The sequence below is a fragment of the Mchenga conophoros genome, linkage group LG13 (assembly GCF_057382185.1).
Source record: "Mchenga conophoros isolate Kocher_MC1m ecotype Shallow Benthic linkage group LG13, M_conophoros_male_GT1.1, whole genome shotgun sequence".
NCBI lineage: Eukaryota > Metazoa > Chordata > Actinopteri > Cichliformes > Cichlidae > Mchenga > Mchenga conophoros.
Genome location: NC_140538.1, coordinates 10,044,040 through 10,062,427, shown reverse-complemented (window position 1 = coordinate 10,062,427; position 18,388 = coordinate 10,044,040). Strand labels below are relative to the sequence as shown.

The 18,388-nt window shown below is 39.4% G+C and overlaps 1 protein-coding gene across 26 annotated transcripts in view; it reads right to left on the bottom strand.

Annotated features, from left to right (window-relative positions):
- Positions 1 to 9,473, bottom strand: part of camk2g2 (calcium/calmodulin-dependent protein kinase (CaM kinase) II gamma 2) — a 79,025-nt gene extending 69,552 nt beyond the window's left edge. For 19 of the 26 annotated variants that reach the window (XM_085296354.1, XM_085296356.1, XM_085296360.1 and 16 more), the window contains exons 1-2: positions 9,276 to 9,472; positions 8,019 to 8,113 (exon numbers count right to left, since the gene is read on the bottom strand). In XM_085296354.1, coding sequence (XP_085152480.1) covers positions 8,019 to 8,113; positions 9,276 to 9,340 — 160 coding nt within the window. In that variant the 5' untranslated portion in view covers positions 9,341 to 9,472. Of the gene's footprint in view, positions 1 to 8,018; positions 8,114 to 9,275 lie in introns of all 26 variants that reach the window. The other 7 variants (XM_085296343.1, XM_085296344.1, XM_085296345.1 and 4 more) reach the window with 1 other exon arrangement.
- Positions 9,474 to 18,388: the final 8,915 nt, after the last annotated feature.

Here is an 18,388-nt window from a genome sequence, read left to right as displayed (position 1 = left end):
CTGTTATGTCTGGTAGTGATCTCTTGGTTTCAGTAGGAATGCATCCATGGATTTGCACATCTCTTTTGAGACACAATTCTAACAATTTTGGAACTCGGGCATACAGTGTCATTTTTTGTTTACACTATATTTTACTTTGTGCAAAAGGAAAAATAACTCTAGCATACATTTTTTTTTGTGATAATCTGCACCATAATGTGAACAAATATGCACAACTTGTGACTCTGTGTGATTTAAAAGTTTCCCCATTTGGCACAGAATTGGTGCCATAAAACAGGCTACCCTGCACTTCAACGTGATACGAAGCTCGCCTCATTTTCTTCATATCCATTGGGTAAAAACGAGATTTCAGAAGAGTGCATGTCCTGTCCTTCTGTATGTCCTGTCTCAATAAGTGGAAAAGTGAGAAATGCTGTGCATCCCCACAATAAGTGGGGCATCTGGTCACCTTCTGTGCTGAGTGAATCCCATGAGTGAAGTAAAAACTGGTTTTCACGTGTATTATATATGTTTTTTTTTAACAAAAACCCTTAGTATGAGACAACCAGGAAGTTAATTCCCAGGAGTTACATGGAAATGTTAGCATGCACATTTTCCCACAGTCACAGTGACAGTTTGACACCTTTACTGTATGTTATGCCAGCAGTTCAGTATTTGATAAATGATTTTGGCACATTTAGAGTTTGTTAACTCTATATTAAGTTTTATTCTGCTGGAGAGAAAGACTTATGGTAACTGTGGTTGTCCTTCAGTGTAAATTTTCAGGCCATATTGTGACATATTTAGAAATAGCCTAAAACTATTATACGTGTATAGTAAAATTTCCTCTGAAGACCTACTTGATGTTTGCACCATATATGAATTGCAACATTATGACAATTAGCTTCTATTTTGAACTTGCATGCAAAAACAGGGACAAGGGCCCTCCTAAAAACCCATGAACCACACCCCAGTGTCCATACTACAGTTGCTCCATCCTTTAAAACAGTTTCACTCATACTTTCTAATCAATATTTTAAATGTAATGTTTAATCGATACTCAGTGCCAATCCATTGCTTTCCACCATAAGCACATCTATTTAAAACACTGCTTTAAGACAACTTTAACACTGTTTCTTTAATCAGCCTTTTTGTTTCTAATAATTTCTCAATCAACATGCTGAATTTATTGAGGACTTAAGCCCCATACAGCTCAGTTTTGAGAGCTTGTCTTTCACGCATGGTCTTTATGGGGGTTTTTTCCCCACAAATGACAGCGCATTTTTGAAAAGAGAAAATTCCCACAAAGATATCTGTTACCTGGAGCTCAAAGAAGCAGAGCTGAGATATATGCATTATAATATCAAGGACAGAGAACCCGCATTTCACATTCACTCACAAGCCAGATAAAATCAGTTTTGCTACCAGTTTTAATGACCATCGTATGCGAAAGGGATGTTCTTCCTGACTTCACTAAAGATTTAGTACAGACCAAATCCTTTACTCACTTTGGAATATGATATAATCTGCCCTCACGGTGCAGAACAAGTCTGAATGAAAAAATGTAATGCAAGGGGAAAGGTTTTAAACTAGTGTTTTCTCTGTACATGAGAAACAAAGACTGAGATAACGCAACACTAATTCTGCATATTTAACCTTAAGCTTCTGCAGACTTGAAAATGTTGAAAACGTATGAAGTTCCAACCCAGTGATAGTGACGATACGACTGTTTCAGACAGGCGATTTAGCAACTTTACTGCAACTTCAGACCTGATTCCCACAAAAACAAATGATTGGTAACAAATGTGAGCTCTATAAATGGTATGTAAAGATGAAAGTTAAGCAAATTCTTACTTCCTCAATATACAATTCTGAGATAGGCAGTGAAACAAGCTATTGTAACCTCTTACCATAAAAGAGATATGAAAATATCTTATAAATGTATTTGCTACTGTATTTTTAAAATCTAACTACTATCTTCTAGCACTTTATTTTGATACAGAATGAATTCTGAATGCGATACATGAGATGTACAGAAATCATGGCTCATCACAAAGCGGTGGAGATCACCCTATCTCGCCTTTTTATCAAATTGTGCACAAAAACATGCAGAAATCCTTTCCCACTAAAGCAAAAGCAGCACTTCCTCTCTTAGCTTCTGCTTCCTACGATTTTTATCAGGTATTCACTATTCCCTCAGGCTACCAGTAATCATCATCATCATCATACTTCTGTAAACTGATGCTAAAGTTTCTTATCTTCTAAAAGGAATGTAGCCTACTCAGTATAGGGGCTGTGGGAACAATCTACACATGTGTGGAACCACTTTTCACTGATTTCATATTGTTTAAGACTCTAACTTGCTTGTTCAAGCAGGAACAGCAACACATCAGCAGCAACTTACTCAAGCTCAAACTTTTTTTAAAAGCAATCAGTAAACACTAAAATTAGAATGACATGAAAGGGAACAGGAACACAAGTGCTAAACTACCTTGAAACCTTGAAATCCTCTAAATGTGCTGAAAGTGAAATACACAAAGCTTTTTAAAATAGAGTTTTCTCCACAGTCTCCACAGCACAGACAAGTTAAAAAGCTGCAGAAGAGAGAAGCAGGAGACAATCGGGTGTTGACCATCACCATGCAGGGATGCAGCAGTGCAGGTAAACTCCAATGTGAGGCTGTAGCACAAATGCACATCATTACAGCTTGGTTCTGCCGAATGTTGCTAAAAAGTAATGACAAAGAGCAACATCACATTCTTGACAAAGGTGCTACCCAATCTCTATCCAATGGAAGGAAAATCTACCTACCAGCACCTCTAAACTATAAGCGCACTGCATGTCATTTGTGTGTTACGGCAACAATGAGCAAGCACGTGATGCCACATCATCCAGCTGTAACTGACCTCACTGCCACTGTGCCTTGGCTGAGCAACAGAGAATAGGGTTTAATCCCGCCTAAACATAAGTAACTAGAGTCAATACTACGGCGTGTTCTCAGACATCAAACAATCAGAGCTGATATCCTATATGTTCAGCATCTGTAAAAGCTGAGAGGGCGCTCACAGGCAGAGATCAGACGATATATAAAGTGTGTGTTAATTTCTAGTTGTGAACAGATCCAGAGAGTAAGGCACTGAACCTCTAGCTGCTGCAGTGGTGTATAAATGCAACCAAGCACAAGTGTCCACCTTTAATGAAGACATGATCCTTCTAGCAATTCATTCTCACATTGTCTAAAAGGTAACTGCTGAGATCTGAGAACACCGAGACGTCTCTACAACACAGCAGGCACGAGGAACGCAAATGTTTGGACAACGCTACAAACAAGGCAACGCTCAGCAACACGATCTAAATATTTTTTATTAAAAGTATAGCAAGCTCACCATCCAGCCTAAAATAATAATCACCTCTGCTAATATTACAGATGTTAGTGAGTTCATTTTTTATTTATCTGAATTCAATAATAAATACTCAAAATTACTTGAGTGAAATGATAATGACAAAACGTCATCGAGATCAGTCTGCTTCACCAAAACAAGCCGCCCTAAATTACAAAAGATCATGAGTTCACTTCACAGACACTGATCTGGGTCCATTTCACTAAATTTTACTATAAACTTTTTTTAATACAAAATGCAAATGGTACATACTTTCAGTTACAGATCACAAGCATGGTCTTGGTCTTTTATTAGAAACTACCACCAAGGCAGTCCTTGCACATGTCAATGTACAGACAGATTATGCCACTGGGATAGTGATACAACTGTACAGCATACAGTAAAGCCACAACTGCACAATCTGCAGCCTCCTAGATTAAGTGTACTTATTCAATGCATAAACATTATATTTTAGAAGATACGTTTGGTCCAAATGTCTGCAAAGTCATGTGCAACAAACAAGGTAGATGATGCTGAGGTGGGAAGTTAAGTAGTCCACATGTTTATTGACTGCAAACCGAGTCCTATATATAATTTACATCTAGTTATCATGCTGATGTTTGAAAACACATTCCAGCAAAGATGTTTAGTCGTAGACAGCGATCAGAGGCTTCAGAAAGTGACTGAACTGTAAAGAGGCATGAAAGTACAACAAAAGTTATCTATGTTTCTACAAACCCAATCCAAAAAGTGACTGAGCTGTAAAGGCAAATTTCCTTTTTACGTGCTGCCAGTTTCATGGCAGACAGCCAGGCTGTATGATTCGTTATCAGAGATCTTATACTTTTTATCTGGAATTAAACTTGTTTCAACCAGTGAGACGACTAAAATTAAGGTTTAATTTTTCGCCCTTTATGTCAGTATCGTTTTGATTTAAACGCCGTATTCTACTTTTAGCTATTAAATTCAGGCTTGTTATAGCTTGTTTGCTATATAATAGTCTTGCTCTAGAAGTATAATCAGAATGCATTCTTTTACTTGACTAAATTAAGCGTAACAAATGTCTTTGTAGACTGGCTGAAGGCTTCTTGTGGAACACATTATAAAAAGTGTATATAAGACTTTTAAAAAAAAATTTAATATAACGTCATCAGTGAAAAAAAACAAACACTAGATTCAGGTTGATCTGCAAAATGTTTACAACAACAGTTTGAGCAAAAGTGGTATTATATGCAATTCTTTTTCACCTGAAATCTATTTGCCTTGTCTGAAGCATTCACTGGTTACACGCCCGTCCGATCAGACAAAGGCTCGTCGTTCCTGACAAGAAGTTTGCCGCTTTCCCAGATCAGATTAATTTGGCAAGTGTGGTTACTGACATAAAGAAATGGAGAAATGGTGGCCTAAACGATTAAAAGAAGTTTAAATAAAGCAAATTTATTCTTTAAAATCCTTACATGGTGTGGTTAAGATTCAGGGTTTCACACATACAAAGCTTCATGTTTGTGAACATTTCAGGCCTGATTAATGACAGAAGGTGGCACTATTATGTATTCTCTGTCACAATGTGAAACTATTAAGAGAGAAGCCCTGTATGCATACAGTTTAGTGTGAGACCATTAAGGAGGTGAGAAAAAAAAGTGCGCAACTGTTTTCGTGTCATGAGAAATGAGAAGTTGTCTGCAAGTGTGCATGTTTGCACGATAATTATAACCACATCCAACAAATACACATACACACACTCACACACACACTCACACAGCGATCGGTCTCCCTGCCAGACAGCCTATGGGATGAAGAATTTCACCCCTGCTGTTGCCGGGTTACTAGCTCCGGACCACTGCCAACGCAGCCACACACACGATCAAATCGGCTGCGGAAAAGAGTTTTAAGATCTTTCCTCAAATCAATTTTTTGCTTATAGAGTAGGGAGAGGGCGGGCAGGAGAAGAACAACTTGAAAAGGAAGGAAAATGACATGGTCGGGGGTGTTTGAGTGAGACTAAAGGGGAGACAGAGCAATTCAGCCTGCATCCCCTGGGGAAAAAAAACAAGACCAATCAGTCCAAAACTGGCCCTGATCTGCAGCTCACATCATCACTCAACCTTTCGGTGGCCTGGTCTGATGCTTACTCGGACAAATATGCAGCACGCTAGCGCACACACACACACACACACACACAATCAGTCTGCGACATACACAAAAACACGATGAGATACATGTGAAAACACAAACACATGTGGTAACCAAAACAAACAACAGACAAGTGATGCTTGGATTCAGCTACATGGCAGATGAAATGCTTTGACACGAGCAGGCTGACGATGACAACAAATCTGCCACAAATACCGAAACACAGGTGGTGGCATTTCAACATGTGTTAAGATGCTGCATGTGAACACACACACACACACACACACACACACACACTTGCAGATTATACAATAGCTTAAGGAATAAATCCAGGTTTTTACAACTTGGGTTGTACGTTACTGAAGGAACAAGAGAGGTTTGGAAACATGGCAAGATCACTGCAACAGAATCTGACAGACACATGAACAGTTGGAAGACAAGACAGCTGTGTAACCACATTTAAAAAACCAACGTTGAAAAGACTGCAAGGGTTGCTAACAGCTCTGTTTGACTGTCCCTCATTTCACAAACATTTTGGTCAAATATAATAGTCCACTGGTGACAATATTTTTAAATTCAAAATAGTCTTTGTATGTGTACAGCACTTCACCCGTCTTCAGTCAGTTAACACTGATGTTTGACTTGGGTATTTAAAATAGCTTTATATCATTTTATGCTGTTGCTCTTGTAATCACAATGAACTGGATAGATCGTCCTTTTTTGCAATGCATCATCTCTAACCAGGGTGTCCTAGCCTTCCTGTGGTTTCCTAATTGATCTAATGTAAGCTGATGTTGGGGCAGCCCTCAGTATCATTCAGCTACCTCTCCAGTGACTCTCTCATCCAGCAGTTGGTAAGACAGTCTTGGACTACAGCTGCCAGTGATGGTCCTGATTCTGCTGCAAGCTGGAGGGCCATTCTAACCAGAACCTGCAGCAGGTGGAGACTAGTTTCATGGGCTGCTACACCATGCTCACAAAGGCTTCAGAGCAGAACAAGAATCACCACCGTGTGCATCAGTGAATGATCGAAGAGCTGGAGTCTATCCAGAGGAAAGAAAATGACTGAAGGAACTGATGATTATGTGAATCTATTAATAAAATGTAATGGTTAATAATTAATCTAAGACAGTGTGTATGTGCCCAACACAAACAGAATCTGTGATACATTGTATATCAGTTGGAATTCAGTGAAACTCAATCTTTGAAGTGACAGCACTGAATGGTAAAAATTAGATACGCAATGAGTAGATAGACCATGACATGACCAGCCTACCAGTCTCACATGTAAACAGCACATGCTGCTGCTGCCTGTGCACCTCTCAGACATGAAACTACACTAATCTAATAAACACACAAATCTATGAAAATACAGCATACAGCTTTTACAATATTTCTTACATGATCTATGCTATGTGAGGCTGTTATTTTTTCTTTGCTTCCTTATAATACTAACAAGTTGCGTGTACTCTGACATCTGCTGTTTACACCTTTTCTGGACCACTCGTTTGATTTGTTTGAATTGATGATGAGCGTAACTTTAAATTCACATGAAAGAAGAGCTGAAATTAATGTATGTAGATATACTATCAATCAAAATGCGTCACAATGCAAAAAAGAGAAAACTAACTCAACGACCACTTCATGACACAACTGTGTTTTCATCCAGTAAGAAATGACTCCAATCCAAAGTGTATTCATCTGACAAGAACATTTTTTGATCGACCAGATTACTCTCCTTTTTTTTATATATATATTTCATAGACAATAACATACAAATATGTGAGATGAGTCATGTTTGGCAATTTGAATTCAAAAATGGAACCAACTCTTTATTAGATTCCTGAAATATCTCAACAACACTGGTTTGCTTTCAGTAACTAAGACATTCAATACTCAGACATATTAAAGGCTGGCTTCATGACTCAAATGTGTAACAATTACAGAGACAAAGAAAATGGAGCTAATGAAATCCTTTTATGCAATTTCAGGAAGTCACTCTGTTAGTGTGGCCACTCTAAAGGCTTCTTTAAAACCTGCCTGCTCATGTGATTACTCATGTTTTTTGCTGTGTTTTCACCACTTTGCAGAAGGTGACTGTAAGTGCAACATTATCATCACCAATAAAGGCAACCCTATTAAAATAAACCAAAACTACCCTGCATTGCATCGTACATGCCTCTGTGGATATTTTAGGCTCAAGCTTGGAGCTTGTGCAATCCTTTGCTAGAGATCAGCAGTAACTGTAACAAACCAAAAATGGTTGCGAACAACCACCAAAGCCCGCTAACCCCTCTGTTGAGACCTAAACCAAGGCAGCCCAGCTGTGCCAAGTGGCCTCCAGCTTTTCAGGAATCTCTGCTGTCAAGGACATGACAGAACGCCTGTCTCGCTGCTCTTAAGGAAATAAACTGACTTCACTGAGCAACTACAGAAGCCTACTGTTGTCAGCGTTCATTTTGCATAAATTCATGTTGCTACTTGACTGTTACGCTGAGCTGCACAATGCATATCTGCTGCGCTCACCTCTGGCCGAGAGCTTTTTTGTGTTGATAATTTTTGCGGCATACTCCTGGCCGGTGGACTTCTTGATACATCGACGAACGATGGAGAAGGCACCCCTGAAGCAAGACAGATCCACACATGAGAGATCGGTGTGAAACCACTTCAAACATAACAAACATGAGTGTGTCACAGGGAAAAGTGCACTGAACTTGTCTGTCTGTCTCACTCTCTCTCTCTCTCACACACACACACACACACACACACACACACACACACACACACACACATAGTAAGGGCATGCATGAATCACATAGTCTTAAAGAAAGGGGAAAGGAAGTCATATGCAATATTAACACGGCCTGATATTCTGTGTACGACAAGAGGTCCCGGCTACTAGTGTGTGACGGGGCTCAATGTGAAAGGAGCCAGTCATAGCTGCCAGGAAGAAACATGAGTAAGGCTGCAGGAGAATGAAGCCACTGAAAAGTGTTATTAGCATTTTCTTTTTTTTACTCAACCTGACTTCATTATTTTAGTTTATTTACTTTTTTTGCACAGATACCTCCTTAAACCTATTAGCCACATGCAGAGATTAGATGTGATCTAATCTCTGCCAGAATATATATATACAGCCAGGATCACTCACACACACACACACACATACATACATACATACATACATATATATATACACACATATATATATACACATATACATACATATAGACGTTTTGCAAGCAAAGCCCGTTTCTCGTTCTTCTTCTGTTTTTTTTTTTGTTTTTTTTTTTGTTTTTTTTTTGGCATACACAAGAGCCCTGCAGTCTGCTTAGAAATGCACAAAAACAGAGCTGAGCAGGACCCCGGAGATGCCACCAGGCAACCAGCACATACAAACGACTTTTCGACGCGTGCTACCTGCAGATCAACTGACTCGCAAGTTGCTCCTACGGGGGGGGGGATGTTTCCCACCTTCTGGGCTTACAAAGAGAGCCACAACGCTGCCACGCACCATTAAACGCACATGCAGGATTAACTGCAAGCCTCTGCAGCGCTAACATGAACCTGCCGACAGCTCTTTGTTGCTCAGGAGGGTGCCTACCCCTTTCCTGTTTTTTCTCTCTCTCTCTCCTTTTTGACAGCCCCTCTCGCGCGCTGTCAACACAACAGCAGCAGCGGAGAGGGGGGGCGTGCGAACACACACACACATATACAAACAAGCATACACTAAATGCAACAAGAAGAGCAGCAACGGCGGCGGTGGCGTTGACGGTCGCTTACTTTCCGAGTTCCTCGTACAGCTGATATTCGTCTGTGAATCTGGTCGAGGTTACAACTGTAGCCATGTTGACTGGAGTCAAGGGGAGAGGGGGGAAGTCGCCTCGCGCTTCAGTGGCCGCCTCGCGCAGGTTTCGGGAGGAGAACTAGTGAATGCTCAAAAGGGAAGAGTGGCTCGAGCTCACAGAGAGGAGCTGGGAGTAGGAGGAGGGAGGAGAGAGAGAGAGGGGTAGCTGTAGTAACGGAGATCTGCTATTGAGAGGAAGAGTCACGCTGTGTCGAAAAAAAAGCACGACGAGGGAGTGTAAAATTGAGATAGGCTTTATATTACTGTGCGCAAATACATGTGCGTGAGAGATTAGTCATTTTTAAATATATATATTTTATTGAGATACGTTCAGCAAGTATGCAATTAATCCTTGTGAACCAAAACTCCTGGCTGCAGATTGATTTTTTATTTTATTTTTCCCTGCCCTTGGCTCTATGTCATGTCAATGATGACAGAGTATTTGGGGCCACATTAAAAAAAAACTCATTAGCGTTATTTTGAGATTAAACTCGAAATATTATTTTAAGAAAAAGGGTAAACCCAAACTACTGCCACAGCTGCTACAGGCTACCCTCTACAAAATGTGACGTAGACGAGTTAGAAAAGCACCTGGCGAGGTACACAGCTGTCGCTGAGCCCCACTCATCTCTCGTTCAAACCTTGTGTTTTGTGTATCTCTCGTGTTTGCAACCGGTAGCCAATCAGAAACAAGAAAAAATGATTTAAAGGGAGAACAGTTAAAACTTTTCAGACATAAGATAACCTGAGGCAGCACAGGCCACGTAAAAGACAAATGATTTGGACAGATATTTTTCAGTGGCTTTGGCAAAAAAGTTATTCTCCCAACTTGGAAGTTTACCTGTTCTACCTCTGCACATTTGATCGGGAGCCACACGGGTGGCTAATCGAAAGGTCAGTGATCAGATTCCCTGGCTCTTCTAACCTGTATGTCAGTCTCAGTATCCTTGGGCAAAATACTGAACGTAGAGCTGCCCCTGATGCATTGGAGTGTGAGTATGTGAATGTTTGGTTAAAGGTGCTTAGGCACAGTAAACAAAGGGTTGTATGAATGTGTGAATGAGGCTTGTAGGAACAAAGTGTTTGCTCAAATTGAATAGAAAATTGCCATTAATACCAGTGTGTTTAGCATTTATTCATTATACAAATGGAGGAATTATTTATGTGTAAACAAGATACCATATGCCGTGGCAACTGCATTGTCTTTAATTCTCCATGTATTTTTTGTGTGTGGGGACCCTCTTGTATGTTTTTTTGTGTGAGGTATGCTGTGGCAAATTAAAAATCAACAAATAAAACATAAAATAACATTATTTAGAGATTTTAATAATGAAAAGCCATTCTGGTAGAGTTCATAAATGCTCAATAGCTCCCATTTATAACAGAACCAGCACATATATATATTCAGGAGATCACTTCACATAAGCAGCCTGTGAAAGTTATGTCTTAACATTTTATCAGGTGAAGAACGGTAAATCATAACTTAATGTTTTATGAACGTAATTAATTTTGAGAACATCTTTCCACCAGCTTTTACAGTGTATTATTAAATGCAAACACAAAAGTGTTGAAGTGCTGCAGCCAGTAGCCCACATGCCCATTGGCAGACATGACATGAGCTGATTTGGGCCTGCAGTGAACAGTCGACATGACCTATTATTGCAGTGTATCTTCCTTACAATATAAAGCAGCTTGAGGCCACTGTTGTTGTGGTGTTATATAAATAAAACTGTCTTGAAAAAATTGGGTTGAGCTGGCCAGCGACAGAATAAGAAAGAATCCACAAATCAAAAACACTTGACTGACAGACGTCATCCTCTTGCTGTGGTAATAGTATGCCAAACTTATATTAAGCCTCTACAAAAAAGAAATGCAATATCTACTAGCGTCTATGCAATCAATGCTTCATTTTATATTATTATAGGCTAGCAAACTCAGTGATTATGTGTGTGCATGCTTTTGCCTAATGTCTGAATATAAAGATAGTAATTTAAAAACCTAAATACATAATATATTATATGTATTAATAATATAAAATAATACAAATTATAATATAGTTACATTTTGACATCCCTATAGATCACACTGGAATAACAAAATTATGTTTCTACTGGTGCATAAAAGCTGTGGTCTAGACTGAATTAATGTTTTCTCTTCTGGCCGTTTCGTTTTGTTTTGTTTTGAGGTTTTTCACAAAGCAGAGAATAAAGAAAAAGTAGCGGAGTGAGACCTCTTTCCACTCTCTCCCTCCGGCTGTAGTGGTGGAGGTGGGATGCAAGCCACGCGAGATCTTTTCTGGTGTACTAGGAGCTGCAGATCGCGGTTCAGTTTCACAACCTCTCCGGTCCATTTGGAGTTTGCGTACACGAGGTTTAAAGCTGACACCAGAACAGCTCGTGCGCGCAGCATCCATCACGGCACGCGCTGAGATGCGATGCCGCAATATTTTAATATTGGCACAAAGCAATGAGCTGCATGCCCACTAAATTATGGCATTCGGTTTGTAACTGGGCCTCACCGAAAAAAGAGAATCAGCCACTTCAAAATGTGGCACCTGGTGACAATAATGATTCCCTGCGCACACTATGATTTTATTATACTAATGCACTCCTCCTTCAAGACATTTTTCTTTTCATTTAGCACATGTGCTTGCAACATCTTCCTCGATGATACATTCGTCTTGAAGCAGAAACAGTGCCGTTTTCCTGAAGAGAATTTGAAATGTTTTCCCGTTGCTGATATATCTGAGAAGCACTCAAACTGATCTGAGACTGGAGCTAGAGCTTTAAATACATCATTGATCCTATTACCCGCACAACTGTGGTCTTTTTTTTTTTTATTGCTGACAAAGCTCGTTCAAAAGTATTATTATTACCAAAATGCTCAGTGTTTCTTCCTTTTTATTTTAATTTCATTTTTACACGTGGATAAGGTGGGATTAAGCAGGAAGTGACACAGATGCTGCAGCAACAGCCTTAATTGAAATACATTATAGACTTTGCCCTATTAACTGATCTTCATGATGTTCTTTTAGCATTTTATTGCGTTATTTCTTTATAAGGTATTTATAGTGATCACTTTTTTATGCTGCCTAACACTGAACAAGCAAACATTGGACTGGCAGCTGTCACCTGGATTTAATCATTATCACAACACTTCTACTATAAACTAACATCAATATAAAAGAAAGAGAGAGAAGTCATAAAATGTACTCATGTCAACTCATATGCAGTTTTATGGATTTTGGCTGTAAGAGGCAGAATTGTGTCTAAGATGGGGAAATATATGAGTTACTGTATGAATGAATGAATATTCTTTATTGTCATTGTCACAGGTACAATGAAATTGAAAGAATATTCATTCATTCATGTAATGGTCTGCTATGCTGTAAAGGTTTAATTGCTTTCATAAATATCTCATGAAGGGTATTAATATATTCTCCATGCATGTTTAAACGTGTATGTGTGCATTGCAGCGGTTCAACACTGTTGTGGGGTGATGTGATAAGCTCACGAGCTTAGTAACATTTCATGATGTGGATTTTTCTATAGTCATGTGTGATTTTTCTTTTTTATACTCTCGATGTTTAAAGTGCAATATTTACAGTGGTGGCACAAAATCAGTTTAGTAGCTGTTGTGCATCTATGTGTCATAGCACATCAGCTTCATCAGGAGACGGAAATCTCAATCTCCTCAGATTTTAAAAGCTTCTTTAAAAAATAGTATTTAATAACTCAATGTGTGTCACTTAAGCCTGAAAAATATCCACCAAATATGCACCAATCCCCACAGGCAACATTAGCTTCACAAAAAGTAAATTACAGGGTTAAAAATACTCTTATAAACAATGAATCAGTAAACACTGACGTTAAAAAGTTCTCAACTGCAACTTTCCCTTACTGAACCCAGCACAAGTAAAGCACAAAGATGCTTTCAAGCACCACAGGCTCCACTTTAATAATAGAAAATGCCTGCTTGTACTGCGGTGCAAACGATTATTGTAGTGGTGGTGAGTTTGGTGTAGAATTTATTGCTTTTGTTTTCTTGTGGATCGTGCTGCAGTCTGGTTCTGCTAGATGAGCTACTGCAATTCAAAAGGTGGCCTATAGGACCAAAAACAGCAATTTCACATGTTTTCCACTTTGCCAAAGGGACTTAGCATGCTTGCAAAATCATACATTTTCCATTGTGGTTCTTTGCTTGCGTCTGAGTCACAACATTGCATATCCACTAGTCATCCTGTTAAATTCCTGCTCATCATCACCCAATGCTGTCTTCCTCCACAGCTTCTATCCTTTCAGTCATTAATCTAGCTACTAAAATTAGTGGCCTGTTCATCCTCTTTTCTTTGCCAAATATTCATTGTTTCTATTCAGGCATTGTGTGCCAGCATGTCTGTTGTGTAAACTTGTCACTCTTTTCACCTTCCTCTTTTGTCGGTGTGGCTGAATCTAGGTTTGTTTCTTCTTGAAAGTCTTTTTGATTGATGACAGATGGACAATAATCCTGTCTTGTATGAAAACACATGCTTTATCCACCCATATGATACTCAAAGTCTTCAAAATATAATTAAAACTGAAACATCTGCAGTTCAATTCCAAAGTGAAAATACCTTGGAATAATTGAAAATGGAAAATAATTGAACCCTGGAGTTGTTGTGCATATAAATCACACAGTACTGTGTATATCTCATGTTCAGTATGTGTACTATGGGTTCTTTCTGCCTCTGAACTGTGAGCGAATATCTGGCACAGAGTTTAGAGCTCACTGCCGGCAATTAATGAGTGTTTGCAGTGAGCATAAGAGCAGCGCGACCAGTTTCTGCCATAATTACAGGGAGCCGCTCTGATATGAAAGCCTAATTAGCGAGGGTGCAGAGGTACCATCCTATTAATTGCTGTGTTTCTCTGTGATGTGCTGTCAGATGAGTCTTGGACAGGCAGTCCTGTGGCAGGTTGGATGGTGGGTGGATACAGTGAGTATAGAGCAGCAGGTCCCAAACTATCAGGCTCGTGACCCCTTAAAATGAAGCTTTCAAATCCTTTTCACCCTGCAACTTCAGAGAAATCCAACTGTCCAACCAAGATGTCTTCCCCTGTAGGATGACTGCTTCATTTCAGTAGAATAATTATAAGAGGATGGAAAATCAAAAACTGTCTAGTAGTCAATCAGAAATAAAAAATTCCACAAGTATATATAATTTTAAGTCATTATAACAATATTTTTCTTTTGCTAATCAAGTCACGACCACTCAGAGTTATCTGTCACCCCCTTTCTTCTACCAGTAAAAAATACTGACTTCCAGTATTTAAAGCTCATTATGTTAACATTTTTAGACCCAATTCAACATTTAATATCATTCCACCTAAATGTGAGTAGTTTCTGTGTGTTTTGGAATGAGGTTTAGAGTAGTGTGTTATTAAATTTCCTATTATCTTCCTATTATTTTCCTTGTAAATAGCTTCTCCCATTACTAGTTTTGTTGGGTTGAACATTTAAATCAGCTAATTAACCATCATTTAACCTGTTTCATTTTGTTGCTACAGAGTCAAAGGTTTCACAGATAGCTTATTTTTAACACTTGGTAAACATCCATCCATCCATTCATCTTCTGCTTATCTAATTCAGGGTTTTGTCGATCAGGCTGGCACCTACCCAGCTGTCATAGGAAAAGAGGTGGGAAGCACCTCGGTCACCAGAATGTCACAGACTTCGTTAATCAGGCTGATTTATGAACAAATGCCTGGTGTCTGCTAGTACCAGATTCAGCCCCCATTTGCCTTCCCAGTTTTGTTAATTCTATATGGCATAGTTTCAACAAGGTGCTGGAACCCCTCCTCAGAGATTTTGGTCCACATTGACATGATCTCATCGGGCATTTGCTGCAGATTTGTCAGCTGCATATCCACGATGTGAATCTCTTGTTCCATCACATCCCAAAATAACTATTGGATTGAGATCTGGTGACTGTGGAGGCCATTTAAAATCAGTGAGCTCATCGTTATATTCAGGACACAACTTTAAGATGATTTGAGGATTGTGACATGGCACATAACCTGGCAGGCATGAGAAGATGGGTGGTCATTAGAGGATCCACATGGTAAGGAACTTGTTCAGGCCACATTCTGACTCTGCCTCCTGAATTTAACATTAGAAATTGAGATTCATCAGAAAAGGCAACATGTTTCCAAAGTTCTATTGTCCAGTTTTGATGAGCCTTCGTGCAGCTGAGTTGTAGCAGGTGTGACATTTAGTGTTGTCTTCTGCTGCTATATCTGCTTCAGGGTTGCATATTTATGCTCGTCTGCAGACCTTGAGTAAAACAAGTGGTTATTTGACCTGTTGTTGCCTCGCTATCAGCTCAAAGACTTCTGGCCACTGGATATTTTTTCTTTCCTCTTTTTTAGACCATTCTCGGTAAACTCTTAAAAATAGTTGGAAGATATTAAAATCCTTGTTATTTCTGAAATACTCAAACCAACCAGTCTGACTATAAAAACACATTTCTTCCTCATTCTGACACATAATTTGAACTTTGGGAGGTCATCACTGCCGTGTGTACATGTCGAAAGATGTGACTGGCCAATAAGATATTTGTACTAGTAGTGCTAGTAGTTATAGAGGTGTACCTAATGAAGTAGCCAGTGATTGTAAGTGCCTTTGAAGACACAAGTTCTGTCTGAGAGTTTAAGAAAAATCTCACATTGAGAAAACACCCAATCATGATCTTTCTGTTACAATTGTCATATTGTTTCAGGAACTAAACCAAACCAAAATGTAACCACAACACCACACACCTTTGCAAAAATCGGTCCAATTAATGACTCAGACAGAGGGTACCATTCATTCTGCATGTCATCAGATCAGAAAACATCATCAAGTGTCTTCCTCAAACACTGTAATCCCAATAAAGGGGTCAAAGTGGTGCAGATTTGCACCCCTCTGACAACGATGTCAAAAACAAAAATGAGTAAAATGTTAAATGCTGCTGCATAGGCGTGCATTAGATTGCACAAGGGTTCAGACCTTTTTTTTTTTTTTTTTTTTTTAATATATCACATCCTTAGAGAGTTAGCTTCCAATCCCTCGCATCCACTTCTCCATTTTAGAGAGATAATTGCCTCCCATAAGTTGCTGTCCTGACATCCTGTTTGGATTACCCTGCCTCTTCTCGTCATACGACTCTAAATGATTTAAGATTGGAAAAATAAACTCTCCAGCGGTGAATGTATATCATTAATACATGAGCAATGGTTTGCAGTTATGGTAAGTGTTTTACATTAATTACAGCAGTGGAATTTAACTAAGATCATTTCTACAAGTACTGTCCTTAAGTGCAATTTTAAGGTAAGTATACTTTACCTGAAAATATCCAGTTCATTTTATGTTTCAAATGGAAATCTTGTACTTCTTACTCCACTGCTAACATTTATGATTAGTGCATTATTCTGCACTACGCGCCCCTAGATGTTGAAGTACAAGTTCAAGAACCCTGAAGACTAGAAAAAATGGACTAGAAAAGCTGTTGTGGACAAATTGCCTGGACAAGGTCAAAAGAAAGGTTGTTTTTTTTTATGTCACTAACAGACACACACTTATGCAGAGTGTATTTTAATACAGGATTTCCAGTTGATGGCAGGATGAACTGAAGTAGTTTTTTACAAGGTAAAAATTTGTACCTCTGCAGCTCCACATGGTCTAAAAGTCATGATACTGTAGAAGCAGTGTTGTGGAGCCACACAGGCCAAAGTGACTCATTCAGCAAGAATGCGTTCAGCTTGGCCCGTGGCTGCTCTACGTATCTCTCCACCCTTGCACTGTCATATCACAAGACTTTCACGATTTTGAGGTGTTTGTGTGTTGACAAAAAGCCTTGGGGGCGTCAAACATTCCTGTCTGCTGTTGAGACAGCTCGCTGGCTACAATTCAGTGAGTCTTTTTTCAAATCATAACCTTTACTGTTTCCTGGGGATCAATCTGTCATGGATAGTCCATTAGAGTAGATGTATTATCGTTTCTTGCCGATTACCAAATCGTCACATTGTTGCAAGTAAGCATTTAATAGCACATCAGAGCAATTTCTGTGCTTAATGGCCCTGCAAGTTATGGTGCCAGAGACTCTATTCAGTGTGTCCCAATCGAGTCGTTGATACCATTCTCTTTGAATGAGTGAAGAGAAAGGACTGCATTCATTTTCTATGTGGAACCATTAGCCATATCTAGAACACAGTGTCCATCACAAGAGGATAACAAGTTCTATTTAAGACAGAATCACGAGGCTACTGTGTTTAACTGCACAACTTCAACAAGAGAAAAGAAAGAAAAATCTGAAGATCTGAAAGGTAGCCTTACATTCATGTGATTATCCAACAGTGGATATGACAGCTCCCTCCCACGTACTGAACAGCCGTGTGTGTTCATATGTGTGTGTGTTGGTGGGACACCTCCTCCATGATTTATATCCTCTGACAGTGCCTGAATTCTGCAGGCCATCACGGTGTACTGGGAATCAGATGTGTGGGCATCTAACGACTGTCTTCACCAGTACCTCATCAAAAGGCTCATCAGCAGTTTTGTTTTTTCTGTGTATATGCGAATATAGAGGAAGTGCCTTCGGCTTCAATGCTCCTTGGCGAGGTGATACACAAGTGATGAACTCTGTGCAAAAGGATACTCTTTGAGAACAGAAAGCCTCCATTCGTTTGAATCCAAGTGGTTTACATAAAAATGACCACAAAAGGAAACTAACTTTTTCCTGGCTTGTGAAACCGCTCTTGAATTCATTTAAAAATAGAAATGGTCTCTGATTGGCAGTCCTGCAGATTTTTCAGTCTTTAAAGCACCTAAAGTAAAAGAAAATTTTGTCACGTTGTTACAGCTAACACAGATGCTAGAATGCTTTCTGCCCCAGACTGGACAAGATGCTGCCGCATCAATGCCTCAAATGTTCTCCATCTCCTTTTATTCCCCTCTGTCACACCAACCCTCTGTGTGTCCTCCTTCGCTGCATATGTGAATCTTCTCTGTGGTCTTCCTCTTTTCCTCTTTC